The sequence below is a fragment of the Ceratotherium simum genome, chromosome 24 (assembly GCF_057802395.1).
Source record: "Ceratotherium simum simum isolate JZ-2026a chromosome 24, ASM5780239v1, whole genome shotgun sequence".
In the NCBI taxonomy this organism is placed as follows: Eukaryota; Metazoa; Chordata; class Mammalia; order Perissodactyla; family Rhinocerotidae; genus Ceratotherium; species Ceratotherium simum.
Genome location: NC_141923.1, coordinates 27751652 through 27772420, shown reverse-complemented (window position 1 = coordinate 27772420; position 20769 = coordinate 27751652). Strand labels below are relative to the sequence as shown.

General features: G+C 38.0%; 1 protein-coding gene across 16 annotated transcripts in view; it reads left to right on the top strand.

The window, feature by feature from the left end:
- The window catches only part of TTLL5 (tubulin tyrosine ligase like 5), a 300941-nt gene that overhangs the window by 117120 nt on the left and 163052 nt on the right, over window positions 1-20769 (top strand). For 14 of the 16 annotated variants that reach the window (XM_087448166.1, XM_014784427.2, XM_014784432.2 and 11 more), the window contains 3 exons: window positions 9648-9775; window positions 12461-12544; window positions 13114-13512. In XM_087448166.1, coding sequence (XP_087304292.1) covers window positions 9648-9775; window positions 12461-12544; window positions 13114-13512 — 611 coding nt within the window. The remainder of the gene's footprint in view (window positions 1-9647; window positions 9776-12460; window positions 12545-13113; window positions 13513-20769) is intronic. The other 2 variants (XM_087448168.1, XM_087448169.1) reach the window with 1 other exon arrangement.

The following is a 20769-nucleotide window of genomic DNA, read 5'->3' as shown; positions in this document are numbered from 1 at the left end:
AAAATAGAACAAGTCCTTCATGCTTAGGGTTAGGCTTTAGGGATTGAAAATCTCAGCATTCAGTCAGCTGTCTATCTTGATGCAAATCAGCCAGGCTATTTGGTCCTATTACAGTGTGTTTCCAAAGGAAGAGGTAACAAAGACATTTAATTTTAAATTTTGTAAGACTTACACTGGAAGGCCTTGTTCTAAAACAGAGAGTTGTGCAAGACTACTCAAAGGTGAAACATCTGTGTAACACCATTAATTAGGCTTCAGCTATCTAAGTCACAGTAGGGGGAAAAGTGGTAAAAAATCAGCTCTGTTGATTTGTGAAGTTAAGTCGGGTGGTGGTTTATCAGTCACCAGCATAGTATGATCTGTGTTTAATACCTTGTACAGACTAACTAACTGTAGCCATAGTATCATGTGCTTAAACGCACAGCGAACAAACACATCACTTTTGCAGGAGTTCATAATTGTGTAATGTGATTTTGTTGACATTCTTGGGTCTTGAGTAATATGGTTGATAAAGCAGGTATAGAAACAATTTCTCACACCAACATTGTAAACATAGAAAAGGAAAAAAACTAGATTATGTTCAGAAAATGGCTCCACTTTTAAAGTTAAAAGTTTAATTTCTAGGGCCGGCTCCGTGGCTTAGCGGTTAAGTGCGCGCGCTCTGATGCTGGCGGCCCGGGTTCGGATCCCGGGCGCGCCCCAAGGCACCACTTCTCCGTCCAGCGCGAGGCCGAGTCCCACGTACAGCAACTAGAAGGATGTGAACCTATGACATACAACTATCTGCTGGGGCTTTGGGGGGAAAAAAATGAATAAATAAAATCTTTAAAAAAAAAAAAAAAAAAAAGTTTAATTTCTAGATCTTCCTAGGGCTATATATAAATATATAAATATGAAAAAAGAAAAGAAAAAAAAATCTTTTAAAAAGTGATGTGTAGTCCCCTACCAGGCCTAACTGGGTGCTAAAAATGAGTTATATGTACTATTAACTAATCATATAGATTTGGAGATAAAATACATTGGAACATATTTACTACTGATTGTGGATTAAATGTTGATTGTTGGAAATATGTGGTAGTATCATTTTTTTTTATTGAGGTCATATTGGCGCTTAACATTGTGTAAATTTCAAGTGTACGTTATTATATTCCAGTTTCAGTATAGATTGGATTGTGTTCACCACCAAAAGTCTAGTTTTGATCTGTCACCATACGTATGTGCCCTTTTACCTCTTATACCCTCCACCCACCTTTTTCCCTAGTAACCACTAACCTGTTCTCTTTATCTATGTGTTTGTTTATCTTCTACATATGAGTGAAATCATACAGTATTTGTCTTTCTCTGTCTGACTTTATTTCACTTAGCATAATACCTTCACGGTCCATCCATGTTGTCACAAATGGCACGATTTTGTCCCTTTTTTATGGCTATTATTCCATTGCATATATATACCACATTTTCTTTATCCACTCATCCGTTGATGGGCACTTCGATTGTTTCCACATCTTGGCTATTGCAAATAATGCTGCGATGAACGTAGGGGTGCGTAAATCTTTTTGAATCGTTCATTTGATATTCTTTGAATAAATACCCAGTGGAGAGATAGCTGGATCGTATGGTATTTCTGTTCTTAGTTTTTTGAGAAATTTCAATACTGTTTTCCATAGTGGCTGCACCAGTTTGCATTCCCACCAGCAGTGTATGAGGGTTCCCTTTTCTCCACATCCTCTCCAACACTTGTTATTTTTTGTGTTGTTAATTATAGCCATTCTGATGGGTATGAGTGATATCTCATTGTAGTTTTCATTTGCATTTCACTAATAATTAGTGATGTTGAACATCTTTCCACGTGCCTGTTGGCCATCTGTATATCTTTGGAAAAATGTCTGTTCATATCCTCTGCCCTTTTTTTGATCAGGTTGTTCATGTTTTTGTTGTTGAGTTGTATGAGTTCTTTATATGTTTTGGAAATTAACCGCTTGTCAGATATATGATTTGCAAATATTTTCTCCCCGTTGATGGGTTGTCTTTTCATTTTGTTGATGATTTCCTTTGCTTTGCAGAAGCTTTTTAATCTGATGTAGTCCCATTTGTTTATTTTTTCTTTTGTCTCCCTTGCCTGAGTAGACGTGGTACTTGAAAATATGCTGCTAAGACCAATGTCAGAGTATACTGCCTATATTTTCTTCTAAGAATTTTATGGTTTCAGGTCTTACATTCAAGTCTTTAATCCATTTTGAGTTAATTTTTGTGTATGGTGTAGGATAATGGTCTACTTTCATTCTTTTGCATGTGGCTGTCCACTTTTCCCAACGGCATTTGTTGAAAAGACTTTCCTTTCTCCATTGTGTGTTCTTCGCTCCTTTGTCCAAGATTACCTGTCCATAGATTATTTCTGGGCTCTCTATTCTGTTCCATTGATCTGTGTGTCTGTTGCTGTGCCAGTACCATGCTGTTTTGATTACTATAGTATAATTTGAATTCAGGGAATGTGATACCTCCAACTTTGTTCCTTTTTCTTAGGATTGTTTTGGCTATTCAGGGTCTTTTGTTGTTCCATATAAATGTTAGGATTCTTTGTTCTATTTCCATGAAGAATATTGTTGGCATTCTGATTGGGATTGCACTGAATCTGTAGATTGCTGTAGATAATATGGACATTTTAACTATGTTTATTCTTCCAATCATGAGCATGGAATATCTTTCCATTTCTTATGTCTTCTTTGATTTCTTTCAATAATGTCTTATAGTTTTCAGTGTATAGGTCTTTCACCTCCTTGATTAAATTTATTCCTAGGTATTTTATTCTTTTTGTTGCAACTGTAAATGGGATTGAACTCTTGACTTCTCTTACTGCTGGTTCCTTATTAGTGTATAGAAATGCAACTGATTTTTGTATGTTGATTTTTGTACCCTGCAACTTTACAGTATTTTTTTATTATTTCTAAAAGGTTTTTGGTGGATTCTCTAGGGTTTTCTATATATAGAATCATGTCATACACAAATAGTGAGTTTCACTTCTTCCTTTCCAATTTGGATCCCATTTATTTCTTTTTCTTGCCTAATTGCTCTGGCTAAGACTTCTAGTACTGTGTTGAATAAGAGTGGTGAGAGTGGGCATACCTGTCTTGTTCCTGTTCTCTGACAAATGGCTTTCAGTTTTTCTCCATTGAGTATGATATTGGCTGTGGGTTTGTCATATATGGCCTTTATTATGTTAAGGTACTTTCCTTCAACATTTTGTTTTGAGTTTTATCAAAACCCATTTTGTTTAGAGTTTTTATCAAAAACCGGTGTTGAAGCTTGTCAGATGCTTTCTCTGCATCTATTGAGATGATCATGTGATTTTTATTATTCATTTTGTTAATGTGGTGTATCACATTGATTGATTTACAGATGTTGAACTATCCCTGCATCCCTGGAATAAATCCCACTTGATCATGTTGTGTAATCCTTTTAATGTGTTGTTGTAGTCAATTTGCTAATATTTTGTTGAGGACTTTTGCATCTATGTTCATCAGTGATAGTGGCCTGTAATTTTCCTTTTTTGTGTTATCCTTCTCTGGTTTTGGTATCAGAGTAATGTTGGCCTCAGAAAATGAATTAGGAAGCATCCCATCCTCTTCAGTTTTTTGGAATAGTTTGAGAAGGATAGGAATTAAATATTCTTTGAATGTTTGGTGAAATTCACCAGAGAAGCCATCTGGTCTTGGACTTTTGTTTTCTGGGAGGTTTTTGACTACTGTTTCAATCTCTTTGCTTGTGATTGGTCTATTCAGATTCTCTGTTTCTTCTTGATTCAGTTTTGGGAGGTTGTATGATTCTAAGAATTTATTTCTTCTAGGTTATCCAGTTTGTTGACATATAGCTTTTCATAGTATTCTCTTAGAATCCTTTGTATTTCTGTGGTGTCTATTGTAATTTCTCCTCTTTCATTTCTGATTTTATTTATTTGAATCTTCTCTCTTTTTTTCTTAGTGAGTCTGGCTAAGGTTTTGTGGATTTATTTCTCTTCTCAAAGAACCATCTCTTAGTTTCACTGATCCTTTTTTTTTTTTTTTGTGAGGAAGATCAGCCCTGAGCTAACATCCGTGCTAATCCTCCTCTTTTTGCTGAGGAAGACCAGATCTGAACTAACATCTATTGCCAGTCCTCCTCCTTTTTTTTTTCCCCCAAAGCCCCAGAAGATAGTTGTATGTCATAGTTGTACATCCTTCTAGTTGCTGTATGTGGGACGCGGCCTCAGCATGGCCGAAGAAGCGGTGCATCGGTGCGCACCTGGGATCCGAACCCGGGCCGCCAGTAGTGGAGCGAGCACACTTAACCTAAGCCACGGGGCAGGCCCTCACTGATCCTTTCTACTGTTTTGTTTTTTTTTTTTTAGTCTCTCTTTCGTTTATTTCTGCTCTGATTTTTATTATTTCCTTCCTACTACTGACTTTGGCCTTTGTTTGTTCTTCTTTTCCTAGTCCTGTTAGGTATAGGGTAAGCTTGTTTATTTGAGATTTTTCTTGTTTGTAGGCCTGGATTGCTATAAGTTTCCCTCTTAGTACTGTTTTTGCTGTGTCCCATAAGTTTTGGTATGTTGTGTTTTCATTTTCATTTGTCTCTAGGTATTTTTTTATTTCTCCTTTGATTTCTTAATTGATCCAACAGTTGTTCAGTAGCCTGTTGCTTAGTCTCCACATATTTGTGACTTTCCCAGCTTTTTTCTTGTAGTTGATTTCTAGTTTCATAGCATTGTGGTCAGAAAAGATGCTTGATATGATTTCAGTCTTCTTAAATTTATTGAGGCTTGCTTTGTTTCCCAACATATGGTCTATCTTTGAGAATGTTGCATGTGCACTTGAGAAGAATATGTATCCTGCCGTTTTTGGATGGAATGTTCTATATATATCTATTAAGTCCATCTGGTCTAGTCTTTCATTTAAGGCCACTGTTTCTTTGTTGACTTTCTGTGTGGATCGTCTATCCATTGATGTAAGTGGGGTGTTAAGGTCCCTACTACTATTGTGTTGCTGTCAATTTCTCTCTTTAGGTCTGTTAATATTTGCTTTATATACTTTAGTGCTCCTGTGTTCGGTGCATATAATAATAAGTGTTATGTCTTCTTGGTAGAATGTCCCTTTTGCATTATATAATGTCCATCTTTGTCTCTCATCTTTTTTATCTTGAAGTCTGCTTTGTCTTATATAAGTATGACTACACCTGCTCTCTTTTGCTTGCCATTTGCCTGGAGTGTCTTCTTCCATCCCTTCACTCTGAGCCTAAGTTTGTCTTTAGAGCTGAGATGTGTTTCCTGGAGGCAGGATATTGTTGAGTCTTGTTTTTTAATCCGTTCAGCCACTCTGTGTCCTTTAATTGGAGAATTAAATCTGTTTTCATTTAGAGTGGTTATTGATATATGAGGGCTTAACACTGCCATTTTATCTTTTGTTTTCTGGTTGTTCTAGATTTCCATTGTTTCTTTTCCCTTGTATTTCTGCCTGCCATTTCAGCTTGGTGGTTTTCTCAGTTTTCTTTTTATGTATGATTTGTGACTCTGCTCTGATTTTTTGTTTTGTGGTTACTATGAGGTTTGTATAAAAGATCTCATAGATGAGATAGTCCTTTTTCTGATGTTCCATCCCTTTCCTCTTCCCCTTCTGAGTTAATGTTGTCACAAATTATTCTTTTTTATGTTGTGTTTGTGACCAAATAGAAGTGGTCATAGTTATTTTTGATGTTTTCTTTCTCTTTATCCATTATTTTATAATTAAATATTTGCTAACTTATTCTGATAGAGAGCTACCATTTTCTGGTTTTGTCTCTTTGTTTATCTCCTTGCTCCAGGATTTGTAAACCTTTGCCTTTTTCTTTCAGGTAGGAGGGCTCCCTTCATCATATCTTATAAGGCAGGTCTAGTGGCAGTGAACTCCTTCAGCTTTTGTTTGTCTGGGAAAGCTTTTATTTCTCTGTCATATGTGAAGGGTAGTTTTGCTGGGTAGAGTATTCTTGGTTGATAGTTTTTGTCTTTCAGTATTTTGAATATATCATTCTCTTTCTGTTGAGAAATCTGCTGAAAGCCTGATGGGGGTTCCTTTGTAGGTTCTTTTCTTCTCTCTTGCTGCCCTTAATATTTTTTCTTTGTCATTGACAGTTTTAATATTATATGCCTTGGAGAAGGTCTTTTTACACTTATGTATAGAAGTTCTGTTAGCTTCATGTACTTGTATGTCCAGTTCCTTCCCCAGGTTTGGAAAGTTCTCAGCTATTATGTCTTTGAATAAACTCTCTGCTTCTTTCTCCCTCTGGGATACCTATATAATCCTTATGTTACTTTCCCTCATTGATTGGGTATTTCTCAAAGAATTTCTTCATTTTTTTTTAAATCTTAGTTCTCTCTCCTCTCCCACCTGGATCATTTCTAGATTTCTGTTTTCCAGCTCACTGATTCTCTTCTCCATAAGGTCTGCTCTATTTTTTATGCTTTCTACATTATTTTTTATCTCATTAATTGTGTTCTTCATGTCCAGAATTTCTGTTTGGTTTTTTTTTTAGAGCTTCAGTCTCTTTGGTGAGGTATTCCTTATGTTCATGAATTTTATTCCTGAGCTCATTGAACTGTCTTTCTGAGTTTTCTTGTAACTCGTTGAGTTTCTTTATGACAACTATTTTAAATTCTCTGTCAGTCAGATTGTAATCTTCTGTGACTTCAAGTTTGGTTTCGGGAGAGCTGTCATTCTCCTTTTGTTCTGCTGTGTTACTGTAGTTCTTCATGATAGTGAATGAATTGATGCTCTGGTGGTGCATTTGTGATAGTAACCACCTTTCTTATTTGGGCATGGCCTTGGTTACTTTGGTTGTGTATGAGAGCCTACACTTTCCTAATTCCACTGCCTCTGGAAGCGGCGTCATTAGTGCCCTCTTTGTGCCGCTTGTGCCTCTGAGGTTGCTGGTGCCTTGCTGCTTATGATGTCACTGCAGTCTCGAGTGTCACCACTAGGGTCACCAGACTGTGAGCACTTCTGCTGCTTCTGGGGTGGCCTGGGTCTCCTGTTCCCCCACTTGCTCTCCACGGGCTCAGGTGCTGCTGCCCTGTGCACCACCTGCACTGCTGCTCCTTAGCTTATCTGGGGTTGCTGGCAGCACTGCTGCCAGGGGCTCTGGGTTCCCAGGTGTTGCTGTTGCTGTCGGGGGCCTGGGTTCTTATATGCAGCCCTCGCTGCTGATAGAGCCGGTATTAGGGGTGCTTGCCACTGGGGCTGGGTCTCAGATTCTGCTGTGGTTCCTGAAGCCTCAGCTTGCAGGTGTTACCTGCCACTGCTGGGGGGGGAATGGGGGTTAAGCCACAAGTGTTCATGTTGACCGTGCAGTCTATGGTCACTGGAGCCCACCAAAGTACTTTTGGAGACCTCATGTCAGGGCACCCTGCTCTTGCTGGTGAAATCTGCATTTTGGTTGCTGTCCCCGCTGCTGGAGAGTCCAGTGCCACTGCCGGGGGTGGGGGAGCTGAGTCACTGGCACCAGTTTGTGTCCTGAAGCCTCAGGACGTGTGTGCCACCCACCACCACTGAGTGGGGGGCAGGGGCCACAATCTCTGGTTGTCGGTGCTGGTGCTGTGCTGGTAGCCTGCTCTAAAACCTCGGGTCAGGGCACCCTGCCCCTGCAGAGGAAATTTACGCCTTGGATATGTCCCCACTGCTGGAAAGACTGGCACCACTGCTCAGGGAGGGAGAGGGGTCCGGGTTGCCAGCTCTGCCCTGTGTCCTAAAGCCTCAAGACGTGTGCCACCCACCACCACTGGGAGGAGCAGGGGCCACAGCTTCTGGTTGCCGGTGCTGGCATGCACGTGCTGATGATCTGCTCTGAAATCTCAGATCAGGGGATCCCACCCCTCATGGGGAAATTCACACCTTGAATGTAGTCCCCACTTCTGGAAAGACCAGCGCCACTGCTGGGGAAGTGGGAGGGGGCTGGGTGGCCAGCTCTGCTCTGTGTCCTGAAGCCTCAGGACACGTGCACCACCCACCACCGCTGGGGTGTGGGAGGGAGGGGCCAAGCCTGAGTGCCTGTTTGCCCTTGCAGCCTGTGGTCACTGGCGTGTGCACTGGCATGGGGATCCGTGTTTTGGTCACCGCCACTGTGGGAGAGGGTGGGGGCTGCTCCCCTAGTTCCACTGCCTCCTGGGAGTCCAGTCCACTCACCTTCAGCTGTGTAGATGCATGGATCACTCAGACGTTCTGGTGTGCTGTGCAGGGAGTCCTTTGTTGGCCACTGGCTGTCTGACTGGTTGTAGCTTAGAGGGGAGAGACAAAGGGAACAACTCACTCTGCCATGATGCTGACGTTACTCCACATGCGGAGTAACGGAGGTACACAGTTGGTACACAGAGACCTTCATCAGGGTTGGTAAGTTCAAACACCTGCAGGAGTCAGTCAGGGGATTATAAATCATAAAGTGGGCAGAAGATAAAACAGGAGGTGTAGAGCAGCTTGTATTTTGACCAGCCTTAACCTTTCTCTTTCAGTATTCTGCGAAGGGCCAAATAAAACACACTGACAGGCAGAGGCAGTCGCCCATTTGCAACCTCAGCTTTAGATCTTTGATAGTTACTTGAGGTACTTCTGTTGTGGCACTTCGCTACTTTGGAGACCTTGGAGTTTACTCTGAGGCTCATAGAAGCAGTTTCCTACGTTGTCATTTCAGTGTATTCTGAAGACCAGGGTTTAGGTGCTTCATAATAAGGCAGGAATACTTTGCTTATTTGAAGGCCGCTTATCTGGAACATAGCCAGGCTTAAGAAAAAACTGCAAAAGGCCGTTGAGAAACTGCCACAAATGTTACAAAATCCATGCCTAATATGTTTACTGGAAGAATCCTCTAGGTCCTCATCTATTTCCTTATACTTTCCATTTTGTAGATGCTCATAAAGAGCATATAATTTCACTAATTGAAGTGCCCTTAGAGACCAGCTAGTTGAGTCTCTTTCCTTGTATGGATAGTTAGGGAACTCTTCCATGGTTACAGTGGTGGGTCTCTTTATTTCTGACACTGGTAGTTAAAATGACAAGTGCTCCTTTAGTGAATATACTTCAATTATCTAAAAGTGGAGTGGGAAAACTATGAAGGACCAGATAATAAATATTTCAGACTTTGTGGGCTACATGTGGTCTTTATAGCATATTCTTCATAAAAAATATGAAAATCATTCTTACCTGGGAGTCATACAAACACAGGCTGCTGGTCAGGTTTGACCCACAGTCTGTAGTTTGTTAACCCCTATCTAGAACATGGCTGTCTCCTAGAATTTTCTGTGTTGTAGCTACTCAGTACTTGAAATGTGACTAGTGTAACTGAGGAAAAGAATTTTTAAATTTATTTAGTTTTATTTCATTTAAATTTAAATAGTCACATATGTCTAGTGGCTGTCATATTGGACAGTGCAGATATAGGAAATTCACTATGGAACGAATAAAGCCTTATCATGCTGTAAATTTTTTGGATTACTTCATTTATATTCCTATTTAACCATCTCTTAATAGGGAGTTTTCAGCTTGGGCTTTTCATTTTCCCCTTCCCCAGCTTACTCTATTTGCATAATAAAATTTGGTGGAAAGATTTTCCAGAACAGCTTCCTGTTCTGACCATACTTTCTCTCATTTCAGTGAGGCTGAACTGGAGGAGGTGCTGACTTTTTATACCCAAAAAAACAAGTCTGCAAGTGTCTTCCTGGGGACTCACTCAAAAAGCTCTAAAAACAGCAACAGCTATTCTGATAGCAGGGCAAAGGGTGGTAAGTATGTTGGTTAATTAATGGAAAATAAGAAGAACAAGTGAAAAAATGAGATATATAAAGGAGAGCCAAGAATAATGTTCTGCTTAAGCACTAATAGACTCCATGGTGGTGACATTTTGCAGTGTGGGGGTGGGAGATGAGGAAGCATTACATTTTTGTCCTAAAAGCAGAAGAGGGACATGGTCTGATTTTTTTTCATGGTAATTAACAGCAGAGAGTTTTTTGAGACAAGCTAACGATAAGCTAACATTTAGTGAGCTGCTCGTATTACTATCTGCTAGACATGATATTATTTTTTTACTTCCAAAAACCATATGGAGTAGGTACTATTATAAAACTTCTTACAGACGAGAAGACAGAAGCTGAAAGAGACTGAGTAACTTGCTCGAGGGTACCCTTCAGCATGCAGTGGGACAGGAATTTGAACTTTAGTTGGCATGACTCAAAGCTTGTGCTCTTAATCTCTGCTCTTCTGCTTCTCCTAATGATTATTTCTCACTTGTTAAATTTTTTGCTTCTTCTAGCTCATCGCCATTGGCATTTAGGGTAGAAGAATTCTTTATTGTGTGGGACTGTTCCCTACCTGGTGGGATATTTAATATTCTTAGTCCCAAGCCCAAAATGCCATTAGATTCCTGCAGTCATTGTGATAACCTAGTGTCCCCGTGCATTTCTAAAAGTTCTCACTGCTGGGAAACTCCATGATTGGGTATTTTGGAATTGATGTGGACCAGACTATCTAGCTCACGTCATATGATCAAAAAATAGCAGTGATACTCTATTATAAACAGAGCTCTGTGCTTTAAATGTAAGATTCATTTAAAATCTAGATGAAAGTGTAAGACATAGGTAATCAATAAACTCATTTTATCAGTGTGCTAAGCACTAGATTCAAAGATGGAGACTTATTCCCTGTTCTTTTTTTTTTTTTTTTTTTAATTTTTTTTAATTTATTTATTTTTCCCCTAAAGCCCCAAGCGATAGTTGTAAGTCATAGTTGCACATTCTTCTAGTTGTTGTATGTGGGACGCGGCCTCAGCATGGCCGGAGAAGCAGTGCGTCTGTGTGCGCCCGGGATCCGAACCCGGGCAGCCTGCATCGCAGCGCATGCACTTAACCGCTAAGCCACGGGGCCGGCCCTATTCCCTGTTCTTAAGGCTACCATAGTCCATTGTGGAAATAGCCAGCATAATTGGTCATTTAAAATGAGTGAGTTTTCCCAAAGAAACGGTGTTAATATTTTAAAAACTGTTTGGATTCAGAGGCTAGTCCACAAAAGCCTATTAGCTCACTGTATAACTGAATTATTGTATTACTAGAAGTCCTTCTGAGTCCAGCCCTCTTTGAGCTTTCCTAGGTTGTCTAAGCTCTGAAGCTAGTTTATTCATGTGTTCATTCATTCCTTCTACACATTTTACTGAGCACCCATTATGTGTCAGACATTGTGATAGTTGCTAGGTATACAATGACCAGGACTGTCATAGTCCTCAACTTCATAGCATTTATTGTCTAGTGGATAAAGTTGGGTGAGTAAATACAGGAAGAAGGTTGGTAGAAGCTCTGAAAAGCTCCTATAACAGTGTTGGGAAGGGGAGGCTGAGGAGTTCTTGTAATGAGCTTGGGATCAGGAAAAGTGTGTTAACCTAGGGAGGTGGGGGCCTAGACTGGCATTCAGAGAGTAACTTCTCCCCTGGCAGTAATGAGGAAGCCCTAACAGCATGTACTGGCAGCACCTATTTGTACAGATGGGTCTTTGGAAATTTTGGAGACTACCTTTACATAAGAAGATCTATACTTAACAAGAATAACTAGAGGGGCAGTAGGAAGGCCTCAAGGAGACAACATTATGACATTTGATCATCTCTAGATTCATTTCAAATGTGAGCAAACAAATGTGTGACAGTATTGCCACTGCTGGTGGTGATGGAGAGAAGAAAATTTGTATGTCCTTATTCTTTAATTCTGAAAGATGATCTGTAAAATGGCATTTCTTAAATTTTTGTATGAACCCAGCCCTTGAGAAAGATTTTGGAATATTTCCCTAAGTATATGATTAGCTCTCGCTGTCCTGTTTCAAAATTCTGTGGTAGAAAAAAACTAATTTATCAGTGTGGAAATTTATTTTATTAGAGTGATTTTGTTATTGAATATACTGATCAGCCTATCTCAAGTAAACTCACTCAGCTTACTCAAGTAAAACCAAGGAGTTTACTTTAAGATACAGAGCTATTGTGGTATCCGAGTATCATGCCAACAAATATTGGGGCTATTCTTTCTCTCTCTTGGGAGTTGCCCTGCTCCATACATATTATGACTTCTTTGCTCGAGTAGGTACCACCAAACAGCTTGATCTCTTAGTTCCCCTAGTCTAAATTCTTGGCAGAGGCATCTGACTGCCCTTACTTATTTTCTTTTCCAGGCATATTCTAGCTTGTTGGCAGTCCATGAATGGTTCAGGTAGCTGGAGCTGGGGCTAGGGATAGTTAGGAATTATGCGGTGGGTTGCCCATTCAACAGAGCTGTGGGTGTGGCCATCCTTGAAAAAGTGTGGTGAGATATGCAATGGTTCCTAGCATTGATTACTAGTTGTGTTATAGTTGGAAACAAAACTACAGTGTATAGTGATGCTCTACCGTTTGATTAGTAGGAGAGCCTAAGCTCGGTATCTGTTTCTCATTTCAGATCACCCTGAGACGATGGAGGAAGTGAAAATAAAGCAACCCAAACAGCAACAGGCAACAGAAATTCACTCTGATAAGTTATCTCGTGAGTGACTTCAAACCTACATAGATTTGCTGCTTTCTGATAAATCCCCCAGAGAAAACAAAGTCATCAGATCTTAAATGATTTTAGAGCATGAGACACCCTAAAGAGGTTCCTTTTCTTTGTTCTTCTTTTTCCCTTAGAATTTCCTCTTATCTACTGATAACCTGTTTTCCCTTCAAGGAATTTTTCGCTTTCTTAATGTTTAGAAATTCTGAGCACTTTCGTTTTTCCTAGAAGGGTAAAAAGCAGAGGGAGAGGAGTTAGCTGTCACTACCTGAAACTCTGTCCTGATGCTCTGACGTAAAATGCCCACTCCGGTTGATGGAGATAGTCCCAACTCCAGCCTTTAGAAAGAACTAAAAATAAACTATTTCTGTTGCCAGGTTGTGGCAGTAGGCAAAATTCATCAAGTGCATGATGGATACTCATTAAAGTCTGTGTTTTTCATGATTTCTGTTTCATGCTAAGATTATTTTGATGTTTAAAAATGTTTACTTCATGTTTTATAGAGATTATATGTCAGTTTTTTGTTAAAATGATCTGTTTTTTGTTTGTTTTTATTTTAATAGGATTTACCACTTCAGCAGAAAAAGAGGCTAAATTAGTCTATACCAATTCTTCCTCTACTTCTTTCTCTGGTCCTGCTGCTACTCTTCTGCAGAAAATTCCCAGCACCCATTTGTCATCTCTTGTTACAACCTCTGACCTCTCCCCAAGGCCTGGCCACCATTCTTTATCTCAGATTCCTCCAGCTATCCCCAGCATGCCTCACCAGCCCACAATTTTACTGAACACAGTTCCTGACATTGCTTCTCCCTCCATATATCCTGGGACACAGAACGTACCAAGCCCTGCTGGCCTGCCACGCTGTCGATCAGGCAGTTACACCATTGGCCCCTTTTCCTCTTTCCAAAGCGCTGCACACATCTATAGCCAGAAACTGTCTCGACCCTCTTCAGCAAAGGCAGGTGAGTGAGAAAACGAAAGGCAGCCTGCAATGTCAGCTCCTCTCCAGCCCCAATAAAAAAAGAATGTCATCTCTTCTCTTTGCCTTTTCTTTTGAAAAGTAAAGGGACACACCCTGCATTGTTCTGGTGTGACTAAGGAAGAGTCTTGCATTTGGTCCAGTAACATTCATTCATCAATACAAATGAAACAGGACTTCTTAGGTGCTGGGGATAAAGAGATGAATGAGATAGTGCTTCTGTTTACTAGGAGCTTACGGTCTAGCCACGGGTTTCCCCTCACAGATAATCGTAGACCTGTGAGTGTGCTACATGCGTTCTTTCATATTCAAATAGTTATTCCTGATATCAGACAAATTAGTATTTTTTAATTTTTCAATGTAAAGTCAAGTATGACCTGAATAAATAACCAAAAAATTCTTGAAATATGGTATCTTAATTTTAAATAAAGTAGACTCATATTATCAGTCAAGTCTTTTTTCCATTTTTTATAACAGCTCTATTGAGATATATTTCACATACCATAAAATTCACCCCTTTAAAGTGTGCAATTCAGTGATTTTTAGTATATTCACAGAGTTGTGCAACCAACACCATCTTATTTTAGAACATTTTCATTTTCCCAAAAGAAACCCCATACCTATTAGCAGTCACTGTCCATTTTCTCCTCCCACCGCCCCTGGCAGCCACTCACTATTTTCTGTCTCTATAGATTTGCCTATTCTAGACATTTCAAGTAAGTGGAATCAAACAATTGGTGGCCTTTTGTGAATGGCTTCTTTCACTTATCATACTGTTTTCAAGGTTCATCCATGCTGTAGCATGTATCATTACATCATTCCTTTTTATGGCTGAATAGTGGTCCATTGGATGGACATACTACATTTTGTTTATCCATCTATCAGTTGATGGACATTTGGGTTGTTTTCACTTTTTGGCTGTTATGAATAATACTACTATGAACATTCATGTACAAGTTTTTGTGTGGAGTTTTTGTTTTTGTTTTTGTTTGTACAAGTTTTTGTTTTCCTCTCTCTTGAGTGTATACCTAGGAGTGGAATTACTAGGTCGCACGGTAACATTATGGTTCCTCTTTTTGAGGAACTTCCAAACTGTTTTCCAAAGTGACTACACCAATTTACCACCAGCAGTGTATGAAGGTTCCAGTTTCTCCATATGCTTGTCAACCCTTATTGTCTGTCTTTTTGATTTTACCTATCCTAGTGGGTTTGAAATAGTATCTTGTTTTTGTGGTTATCATTTGCACTTTCCTAATGACGAACGTTGTTGAGCATCTTTTCATGTGCTTATTGGACATCTGTATACCTTCTTTGGGTAAATGTCTGTTCAAATCCTTTGCCCATTTTTAAATTGGGATATTTGTTTTTTTATTGTTGAGTTGTAAGTGTTCTTTATACATTTGGGATACAAGTCCCTTGTCAGATAATGATTTAGAAATATTTTCTCCCATTCTGTTGGTTGTCATTTCATTTCCTTGAAGCATAAAAGCTTTTAATTTTGATGAAGTCTAATTTATTTATGTTTTTGTTGTTCCTTGTGCTTTTAGTGTCATATCTGAAAAACTATTTGACTAACCCAAGGTCACAAGATTTATATGTATGTTTTTTCTAAGAATTTTATAGTTCAGGCTCTTGCATTTAGGCCTTTTATCCATTTTGAATTCATTTTTGTACATGGTGTCGCATAAGGGTCTAACTTCATTTTTTTGCATGTGAATATTCAATTGTCCCAGCACCATCTATTAAAAGAGTATTATTTCCCTGTTGAATTGTCTTGACACCCTTGTCATAAATCATTTGATCATAAATATAAGGGTTTATTTCTGGAGTCTCCGTTCTATTCCACTCACCTATATGTCTGTCCATCTGCCAGTACCACATTGTCTTGATTACTGTAGCACTGTAGTAAGTTTTGAAATCACCAAGAGTGATTCTTCCAACTTTGTTGTTCTTTTTCATATTGTTTAGGCATTCTGGATCCCTTGCATTTCCAAATGAACTTTAGGATCAGCCTGTCAATTTTTGCAAAAATAGGCAGATGGGATTTTGATAGGGATTGCATTGAATCTGTAGATTAGTTTGGGGAGTATCTTAACATTGGTCAAGTTTTTAAAAACCTTAGTAATATCCACGTTAAGGTGAGTTACTGCTAAGCTATGTTTCATAAATAGCCAATCTATATTTTTTAATCAGTATCTGATTTCAAATGAAATGGATATTATAATATGCAGCTTCAATCAGAGATATTCAATGGTCCATTTTAATAAATATGAATTTGTGCATATATGTGTGTCTGTGATAATTCTGGGTGAATATTTTTGTGATTTAATCTTCTAAAATCAATAATAATAATAATACTCAGTGTTCTGGTATGAACTTTTTTTTCCCTTATGAGAGAAATTCAGTAACATCAATGTCACTAGTACCCTGTATTGTCATCAAAACTTTTTTTAAACCTTCTTTGTTCACCCCTTTCCCAGAGAGGGATAGAGAACAGAAGAAGCTACTCAGTTCAAAAATATTTCCTAATTTCTGTTTCTGTTGTCATCTGGATTATTTTTGACCCATGGATTGTTTATAAGTATGTTGTTTAATTTTCAGATAGTTGGCATTCTCTACTTACCTTATTTCCACTGTGGTCAGAGATCATATTCTGAATGGCATAAACAGTAGTAGACAACAATATATAGATAACAATGTATGTATAGTCAACAACAATATAGTAGACAACAATAATAGCCCATAAGTGATTGGAGTCAGATTTTTCTGTGGTGATTGAATAGTTTGGGAATGAGATTAAGATATTATTTAACTTTAGACTTTTTAAAGATAAATATATAGTATCAAATTTCAAGGGTCACCAATGAAAGAATAAAATAAGGAAATTTCAAACCTATGGGAAGAAGAAAAATGGATTGAGGGGAAAAAATCACCCACAAACATAGACGCATACAAGCAAGAAGCTTAGAAAAAGCTTAGAAATGGAAACGTAAAAGATGGTAAACCAAGTCCCAATTTATCAAGAATCAAATAAATATAAATGGATTGAACTTGTTAGAAGAGTGTCAGATTGAATTTTTTAAAAATCCAACTATATGTTGTTTACCAGAGAGAGACACACCTGAAGAAAAGGACACAGAATGATTGAAAATAAAAGGATGAAGAAAGAAATACCATGTAAATACCAACCAGAAGGAAGATGGTCTAGCTATATTAATATATGCTAACATAGACTTTAAGATATAAAATATTCTTACAGGTACAGAGAATAATTACATAAAAGATTCAGTTCAGCAGAAATACAAAAACGTTCTAAGTATATATAACAAAATAAGCTCCAAATATATAAAACAAAAATTGATACAATTACAAGAGGAATCTACAAATCCACTCTCTTAGTGGGAGATTTCCACATACTTCTATCAGTTATTAATAGACTAAATAGAGTTTTACTCAGCAAAGATAAAGAAGATTTGAACAAGATGATAAGTTTTATCTATTGATTATTCATAAGACTGTGTGGCCAATAATTAAAGAAAACAGCTTCTCAAGCACACATGATATATTTATAAAAACCAGTCATGTCCTATGTCATAAAATAAGACAACAAATTTTAAAGAATTGGTATTATAAAACCACATTCTCTGTCCACACTGCAATTAAACTGAAGGTCAATAACAAAAATATATATAACAAATTCTCATGTATTTCAAACTTTAAAAGAGTTAAAGAAGAAATCATAATGGAAATAAATTTAAAAGTATTAGAATTGAATGATAGTGAAAAAACTGCTTGTCCAAATGTGTGGAGAACATGAAAGGCAGTACTGGAGGGAAATTTACTACCTTAAATACATTTGAAAAGAAGAAAGGCTGAAAATTAATGTGCTAAATATCTGATTTCAGACATTATAAAAACAATATCGTAAATCTAAAGGAGAAAGAAAAAAATAAGAGCAAAAATCACAGAATTCAAAAATAAAGTACAGTAGAGAAAATATCAAAGCCAAAAAATTCTTTGAATAGCGTAATAAGGTGGACAGACCTTTGGTGAGAATAATCAAGAAAAGAGAGAAAACATCAGTAAATAACAGAAGGAGTGGAAAATCAGACAGAAAATAAAAATATAGCATAGGTGACAAAAAGAATACTGTTAACTTCTTTATTCCAATAAAATTGAAAACTTATACAAAATGGACAAGTGCCTACAAAAGTATAACCTAAGTAAAATTGACTCAAGAAGATGAAGAAAGCATGAATAGTCCTATAAGTATTTTTTTTTTTTTGTGTGAGGAAGATCAGCCCTGAGCTAACATCCATGCTAATCCTCCTCTTTTTGCTGAGGAAGACCGGCTCTGCGCTAACAGCTATTGCTAATCCTCCTCCTTTTTTTTTTCCCCCAAAGCCCCAGTAGATAGTTGTATGTCATACTTGCACATCCTTGTAGTTGCTGTATGTGGGACGCGGCCTCAGCATGGCCGGTGAAGCGGTGCGTCGGTGCGCGCCCGGGATCCGAATCCGGGCCGCCAGTAGCGGAGTGCGCGCACTTAACCGCTAAGCCATGGGGCCGGCCCTGTCCTATAAGTATTATTTATTTTTTTATTTATTTTTTATTTTTTGTTTATTGCCGTAACATTGGTTTATAACATTGTATAAATTTCAGGTATACATCATTATACTTCTATTTCTGCATAGATTACATCATGTTCACCACCCAAATACTAATTACAACCCATCACCACACCCATGTGCCGAATTATCCCTTTCGCCCTCCTCCCTCCTCCCTCCCCTCTTCCCCTCTGGTAACCACCAATACAATCTCTGTCTCTATGTGTTTGTTTATTGTTGTTATTATCTACTACTTAATGAAGGAAATCATACGGTATTTGACCTTCTCCCTCTGACTTATTTCACTTTACGTAATACCCTCAGTGTCCATCCATGTTGTCACAAATGGCTGGATTTCATTGTTTCTTATGGCTGAGTAGTATTCCATTGCGTATATATACCACATCTTCTTTATGTATTCGTCCCTTGAGGGACACTTAGGTTGCTTCCAAGTCTTGGCTATTGTGAATAACGCTGCAATGAACACAGGGATGCATGTATCTTTACGCATTGGTGTTTTCAAGTTCTTTGGATAAATACCCAGCAGTGGAATAGCTGGATCATATGGTAGTTCTATGCTTGATTTTTTGAGGAATCTCCATACTGTTTTCCATAGTGGCTGTACCAGTTTGCACTCCCACCAGCAGTGTATGAGAGTTCCCTTCTCTCCACATCCTCTCCAACACATGTTGTTTCCTGTCTTGTTAATTATAGCCATTCTGACTGGCATGAGGTGATATCTCATTGTAGTTTTGATTTGCATTTCCCTGATAGTTAATGATTTTGAACATCTTTTCATGTGTCTGTTGGCCATCTGTATATCTTCTTTGGAGAAATGTCTGCTCAGGTCTTTTGCCCATTTTTTAATTGGGTTGTTAGTTTTTTTGTTGTTGAGATGCATGAGTTCTTTATATATTTTGGAGATTAAGCCCTTATCAGATGTATGGTTTGCAAATATCTTCTCCCAATTGTTAGGTTGCCTTTCCTTTTGTTGATGGTTTCCTTTGCTGTGCAGAAGCTTTTTAGTTTGTGTAGTCCCATTTGTTTATTTTTTCTATTGTTTCTCTTGCCCCGTCAGACATGGTGCTTGAAAATATGTTGCTAAGACCGATGTCGAAGTGCGTACTGCCTGTATTTTCTTCTAGAAGTTTCATAGTTTCAGGTCTTACATTCAAGTCTTTAATCCATTTTGAGTTAATTTTTGTGTATGGTGTAAGGTAAGGGTCTACTTTCATTTTTTTGCATGTGGTTATCCAGTTTTCCCAACACCATTTGTTGAAGAGACTTTCTTTTCCCCATTGTATGTTCTTGACTCCTTTGTCAAAGATTAGCTGTCCATAGATGTGTGGGTTTATTTCTGGGCTTTGGATTCTGTTCCATTGATCTGTGTGTCTGTTTTTGTGCCAGTGCCATGCTGTTTTGGTTACTGTAGCTTTGTAGTATATTTTGAAATCAGGGAGTGTGATACCTCCAGCTTTGTTCTTTTTTCTCAGGATTCCTTTAGCTATTCGGGGTCTTTTGTTGTTCCATATAAATTTTAGGATTCTTTGCTCTATTTCTGTGAAAAATGTTGTTGGAACTTTGATAGGGATTGCATTGAATCTATAGATTGCTTTAGGAAGTGTGGACATCTTAACTATGTTAATTCTTCCAATTCAAGAGCACAGAATATCTTTTCATTTCTTTGTGTCCTCTTCAATTTCTTTCAACAATGTTTTATAGTTTTCGGTATACAGATCTTTCACCTGTTTCGTTAAGTTTATTCCTAGGTATTTTATTCTTTTTGTTGCAATTGTAAATGGGATTGTATTCTTAATTTCTCTTTCTGCTACTTCGTTGTTAGTGTATAGAAATGCAACTGATTTTTGTATGTTGATTTTGTATCCTGCCACTTTACCATATTCGTTTATTACTTCTAAAAGTTTTCTGGTGGATTCTTTAGGGTTTTCTATATATAAAATCATGTCGTCTGCAAATAGTGAGAGTTTCACTTCTTCCTTTCCAATTTGGATCCCTTTTCTTTCTTTTTCTTGCCTGATTGCTCTGGCTAGGCCTTCCAGTACTATGTTAAATAGGAGTGGTGACGGTGGGCATCCTTGTCTGGTTCCTGTTCTTAGAGGGACAGGTTTCAGTTTTTCACCATTGAGGATGATATTAGCTGTGGGTTTCCACTTTTCTGGGTTTTTAATTTTTTTTCAGTGAGGTATATGACTTTTATCATAAAAAATATGAACCTTGATTTTATATTAAATAATTTCTTTCTGCCAAAATTTCAGTGCTCAGAAGTAATAGAAATCTTTGATATTATAGTTGAAAGAAGAAAATTTAAATCTGAAAGGAAAATCAGTTATTTGATAATGTAAGATTATTGCTGTTTTTCTAAATACACTCAGTTTTGCTTTTATCCCTCTTTCCTTTTTGAGCTTTGTGTGGACTGTAGACGATTTGACACGGGATGCCGTAGACAACTAACAAGTACAGTCACATAACAAGAAAAACAAGAATTATGAGTTTCGAGGCTACATTTTTTATTCATTAAGATTCGTAAATTCTAGGATTGATTATTCCCCACTACATATGATGAAAATTCTTTTTTGTGACGCATTCATAGTGAGCAGAAACACTTTAATAAA